Raw genomic sequence first — 6372 nt, 5'->3', positions numbered from 1 at the left:
AAACATGAATATAGAACAGAGATACTTTAAAACCCAGAGGGAATTAGTTTTCGTACACACCCAGATATACAAGACAACATATATAATATACCAACATTCAACACACAAAAAATAATATATGAGTAGAAATAGTAAGACAATATACATATGTATTAATATACAATAACAGAATATACGTCATAGACAGACAGACAGATAGATAGGATAGATAAAAGATAGATGATATGACAATAGAAGAAGATAGATAGTACCAACAGATTAGATAGAATGGAAGATAAAACAGAAGACAGATAGAATAGGCAGATAGATAGACAGATAATAGAATAGATAGAGAGGATAGAAAAGACAGACAGATAGATAGAAATAGATATACCAGATAGACAGTTAGATAAACAGTAGAACGATAGATGCAGATAGATAGTAATCACGACAGAATCAGATATTTTTATTATCCGAGGGAAATTCAAGCATCCGTTAGCATACAAAAATACAAAATGCATTAAACTAAAAAAACCTAACTAAGATAGAATAAATAAAAAAAAAAAAATAAAAGATAAAATATAAAAATATTATATCCTTATATATAATATATAATATATAAAATTAACAGTAGCAAACTGAAATAAAATAAAATAAAATAAAATAAAAAAGAAATGACTTAACTAAATAAAATAAATTACTATTATTAACTATTATTACTATTAATTGATGATGATAATCTTGTTTAACTTTTGGTCAGACAAAACAAACAATTGTGATGGGCATTTTAAATAATAATCATATTAATTCATCAAAAACAATTACTAGTTGTATATTATTTGTCAAATTGATGTGTTTATTAAACACTGTTTATTCTTAACGACAATACAAGTTTAATTTAAGACCTTTGTTTATTCAGGAAATAAATTACAAGAGATGACACAACACAATAACAAAACATTTTACATTAAAATAAAAAGGTGACTTTGATTTAACCAAATATACAAAACAAGTATTGCACAGAGGTGATATCAAACTGTTTCCGATAAAATAAGAAATTAAAGAATTGGGAAACTAAATGTGTCACAAAAGTTTACATTATTTTTACATTACATTATTAAAACTCTCTTTATCACCATGTAAAATATGATATTAACTAACTAAAGTTAGATTATTTATGTCACTGATAAATTAAAATGAGAATATCTCTCTATGAAAAGTATTATACACACTGATTCTGTTTCTCTTCATCAGCCAATCAGCAATAAAGCACTTTATTATTAGGCATATTTCACATATTCGTCCTCTTTTACCATCACTTACACACGAAACAGAACAAAACCACAGCTACAAAGAACACTATGATCAGTTTATTCATAAATCCAGGGTCCAGAGAGTGAACTAGAGTCACTATGGACGACTCATTGGCGGGTGTCTTGGTGGAGGAGTCTGCTGCTGCTGGTGGAGGGATTGATCTCGGTGGTGGGACAGGAGCTGGAGGCTTCAGCAGGGGCAGGCCCTCCCTCCTCTGCTCCTCCAAGGCACTGACGAGGAAAGCCAGCGCTCTGCGGGGGAAGACGGTCGGGGAGAAGAGGTTGCACGTTGGAACGAAGAAGTGAGGGAGGCTGGCTTTGCACGCGTGGTCCTCCAGAGCCCTGACGAGATGCAGGAAGCAGAAAGGAAGCTGCTGAGGAGTCCACATGGAGTCGTTGAACCTGACAGAAGAAAAAGACGATATGAGGAATTAAACTAAATTAATTATACAGATTTCTAGTTTTGTTTTACAACCAGTCCTATTAATATTAATTCAAACACAAGCCTTTCTTCTATAATAGATAAATAGGGCTGCAACTAGTGATTATTTCTATTATTTTGAATTTATTGATTAATTGTAAGTCTTTTAAATGTCAAAAAATAACAACAAAGAGCCCAATCTGTCTTTAAATATATAAAATGTACCTATTTAAGGAGCTTGGACCTGAGAATGTTTTGGTATTTAAATAAATAATACATTAATGAACAGATTATCAAAATTAATTTTGTTGATTGGCTAATCAATTAATTGATTGGTTGTTCCAGCACTGTAGTTAATCCTACTGTTACTATATGTGTTAAATAAATAAAATTAATATGTTTTACTGTTTATTTATAAATCTGTCGCTTTTAATATGTCATAAAATAGTAAACAAATATTGATTCCAATTTTTGAATCAGATGTTTTTAAACCTGCAATAATTATTTTGGCCACTTGGAGGCAGCAGAAACAAGTTGTACCTGATAAACTCCACCTGCACCAGGTGAGCTACGTGAACCACATTGTCACAAACATTATTATAAAATTATAGATTGTAACTTAGATAACATACATAGATTTACTCTAACTTTGTATATAGGCTCTTATATCTAATACTTATATGTATGTACCTTTGCATACATTTGTATTCTATATATTGTGTTTGATATTGTAATATAAGTATTATTTATATTCTTTAACATGAGTAGAACAACAAAATTTCCCCCGGGGATCAATAAAGTATTTCTGATTCTGATTCTTTCAATTGGTTTGTCCAACAAACAGTCCAAAATCTAACAATATTCAATTTACAATGTTATTACTACAATATTACCAAAACAGCACACTACCAGTACTAAATAAGATAAGATAAGATGTTCCTTTATTGATCCCCTGTGGGATGAATTCAGGTAAAGGAACATCTTATCTTATTACTGCTGTAACTACAGCTACTTACAGAACTTCTATTTGATAATATTAGAGATGATGAAGAGTACCTGATGGACAGAATGTGGAGGAAGGCAGTTTTCCCGTGGTACGAGCAGAGGTCATCCAGCTCTTTGGGAAAACGCTGTTTCAGGCCCTGAATCAGAGACTTGAGGAGCATTAAGCACTGCTTACTGCAGAGAGAGGATAAACATTTGTTGTAAGACAGAAGAAAGAAAAACAAATTATTATAAAATTCTTAATTTTTTTTAAATCCTGACACTTAAAAACTTGAAAATCTTCTTCAATTGGAGAATATTTTGGTGTCTTTTCAAATGTATTTACTTTTTTAAGTTGCTTTTGCCTCTATAAACTTTGTAACCTTGAAAAAGGGTGAATAAGTTCTAAATAAATAGTTTTATTAATGGTTAAATAAATCACTTTATATAACAGTTATAAACCATTAATAAGAACACATTTCATTTCATATATTTATTTTATCTTTTAAATTATATTAATTATATTTATATATAAATCCAACCAGGCAACTAAAGCACCGTCTATGAGGCTAATTAGTAAATTATTTCTTAATAAAGCCATTAATAATGGCGTAGAAACCCTTTATAAAGAGTGTCTTTATGAGAGAAAGAGGTACAGAAAATGCTCCATAAATACTGTGATCGGTCGTATTTTTATTTATTACATTGATATTTACCGTTTTGGATCAGCTTCATGTGAGTCAGAGAAATTAAAGGACAAACATTTAACTGATTTAACCTATTTAAGTGACCCTGCTCACACAATAGTTTATTAGATTAACAAAGAACCATCAAAACTGGGAGGATGTGGGAATAAAGTGACTCCTTCCATCAGTTCAGAGTCTCACCGGCAGCATTTGGTGGCGTTGCTCTCGCAGCAGGTTTTCTTGTTGCCATGGCACGTGATGATTTTCTTCTCAATGTGAGAGAAAGAAATCCTCCAACTTTCTGTTACAGACAGACAAAAATATGGCAAACAACAAAAGTGAAGGCAAAGACTCGACAAGCAGACTGATGTTGCTTCCTCGTCCTTTCACACAACAGCACACAGAAATCTGTCTCACCTTTGTCTTCCTCGCTGAGGTTTCGTCCTTTGATCCTCTTCGGTACAAAGTAACAAGGTAAACTTTTGATTTCTTGGCGAACCTTCTTTCCGAGCCAGTTCTCCACATCTGGGCCATTACGGACGGCGACCGGCCAGCCCTGAGAGGGGTGAACCTCCATGCAGACACACACACACACACACACAAAGTTTAAGTCACATGAGGTCATTATTACCACCTCTACTACCACCAACCTCTGCCATTACATTAGTACACTGTACCCGCACTAGAACTCATTCTACCACTCACTACCTTTACGATTATGGCTTCTAATGCGACAACCAGAGGTGGAAGAAGTATGGACATATTTAAAGATTTAAAGAGTATTAAAATGACATGTATGGACGCCCTGGTAGCTCACCTGGTAGAGCTGGTGCCCCATGTCCCCCATTTCCTGTCACTCTTCAGCTTTCACTATCAATTAAATTTAATCCGACACATTAACTACATTGTTATTCAACTTTAGACTACTTTTAACTTCACCTGCTAGCACAGCATTGTTACCATTACTACTAACTAATATTACTATTACTAGTCTATTGCATTAGTAGTACAATCTGCAATGACTGATAATGAAACATAATTGTTAATGTGCAGAATAAATTAATCCATCTTCATTAACCTTTTTCAAGGTCCAGTGTGTAACATTTAGGAGGATCTCTTGGCAGAAATAAAATATAATATCCATAGGTATGTTTTCATTAGTGTATAATCACCTGAATATATGAATAAGTTGTGTTTTTGTTCCCTTAGAATGAGATGTTTTTAGCTACAGATGCTTTCCAACTGCTATGTTTCTACAGTAGCCCAGAAAGAGCAAATCAAACACGGGCTGTAGATACGACCTTCTATGTTTTTTGAGAATTTCACGACCACTTTAATTTCTCCCTTGTGCTTAGAAAGGGAGGGAATCTGAAACTACACTGCTACATGCCACTAAATCCTACACACTGGGGGCTTTCTATGCCTTTAGGGCAGGAGAAGATAGAAAGGAGAGGGGGGATGACATGCAGTAAAGGGCAGAGCCACGGTGGTAAGGACACGCTCTACTACTGTGCGTTTGACATTGTCATAGTTTAAGTAAACATAAACAAAGACAAACAGACATAAATTGAACAAAGCGGTAGTTAAGGCAGGCCACAAAGTCAAGCTCACAATCACAACTACATCAGCTGATCGTAAACGGCTCACACTGACGGCTCTATTACCCTGTTCTGTCTTTGCTGCAGCTCTCCTTCCCTCTCCATGTATACATGTGGAAGGACAGGGAGGTCCCAGATCAGAAAAAATATAACGACTGCAACTGGAAATAAAGTTGTCTTTGATAAAAGTGGTGCTGACTGAAACACGTACACATAAATACAGATACAGTGCTTTATCAACTACTCATGTTTAGAAATGTTTGTTTTCCTCCTAATCTCCTAAATCCTTCATAATGAGCTGTAAACCAAGACCATGGAGGATGGATTTATCTATTTCATACAGATAAATGTTTACCTCCAGAGCAGGAACCACATCCACTGAGATCAGCTCGTCAATGTTGTTGTCAGTCTTGAACAGAGATAAAGTCACAGCCGGCGAGTAGGGCCGCTTCCTGTTCACCTCCCAGCGAAAGTCTTCAACCGGAACTGGAAAACAAGGAAAAGAGAAGACAGATCATTAATAGAGCTTCACTTTGTGGTCCACAAACAAATAGATGAGTCCTCATATCTCCAACTGTGCTGCACAGACATCAACAAGGAAACAGAGAGGATAAAAAAGAGGAAACCAGACGATTGGCACAAACTAAAAACAAACAAATGAGAGATGAAAGAGATGACGATCAGACCTCGGTAGGTCTTCAGGAACTTGCGGACCAGGCGAAACATCTCAGTCAGGATCTTGCTTGACGAGATTGTGCACTGATTCTCCAGAAGGAAGGCTTGTATGGGGCTCCGAGCGGGGCGGACGAAATCGAGCCGGTAGAAGAGGCCGCCGTCGATCTTGGTCATGTTGATGCGTGAAGGAGCCTGAAGCTTCAGCATCATGTCGAATTCATCGGGGTTGTGGATCTGAGGACAGGAGGTTCAACACAACAAGAGGTCAGATCTTATTTAGCTTCCTGGATTAAATGTCTCATGAAATGTTACCAATATTTGTGATAGATTTCTTGTTGAAGCAGGACTGTAAGTATAAACCATGGGATATTACAGTAGTTATGGAGAGAAATGTAGTTTGATATGATATTTTACTATTTTTCATGATGTACTGTCACCAAAATCTGCCTTAATAATGCTCCTTCTTTGAGGACGAATTTACTTTATGTATAATTTCTTATTTAAGTGATTTTTAAATATGATTTATCAATAGAAATTAACTGTCCTCACACCTAAACGCTGTGTTACAGTTGAGTGTAATTTATTTGCCAAAAAAAAGACACATAACAAACAATTAAAGCTGTGTTTCACAAATACTATTATAAATTAAAGCTGCAAGCAGCGTTGGGCGGGCCCTCGCACTCCACGCAACTGGGGGCGTGCTGCGGCCGCGTCAC

General features: G+C 35.4%; 1 protein-coding gene across 1 annotated transcript in view; it reads right to left on the bottom strand.

Moving 5' to 3' along the window:
- Nucleotides 1-1294: 1294 nt before the first annotated feature.
- LOC118343153 (cyclic GMP-AMP synthase) overlaps nucleotides 1295-6372 on the bottom strand; it is a 16746-nt gene continuing 11668 nt past the window's right edge. The window contains exons 3-8 of the mRNA XM_035681906.1: nucleotides 5668-5890; nucleotides 5337-5467; nucleotides 3801-3954; nucleotides 3585-3684; nucleotides 2770-2892; nucleotides 1295-1694 (exon numbers count right to left, since the gene is read on the bottom strand). Of these exons, the coding sequence (XP_035537799.1) occupies nucleotides 1295-1694; nucleotides 2770-2892; nucleotides 3585-3684; nucleotides 3801-3954; nucleotides 5337-5467; nucleotides 5668-5890 (1131 nt within the window). The remainder of the gene's footprint in view (nucleotides 1695-2769; nucleotides 2893-3584; nucleotides 3685-3800; nucleotides 3955-5336; nucleotides 5468-5667; nucleotides 5891-6372) is intronic.

The sequence above is a fragment of the Morone saxatilis genome, unplaced genomic scaffold (assembly GCF_004916995.1).
Source record: "Morone saxatilis isolate NCDOM2014 unplaced genomic scaffold, NCSU_SB_2.0 Contig9, whole genome shotgun sequence".
Lineage (NCBI taxonomy): Eukaryota > Metazoa > Chordata > Actinopteri > Moronidae > Morone > Morone saxatilis.
Note: the sequence above shows the minus strand (reverse complement) of the source record. Positions and strands in the feature narration are given on the sequence as shown.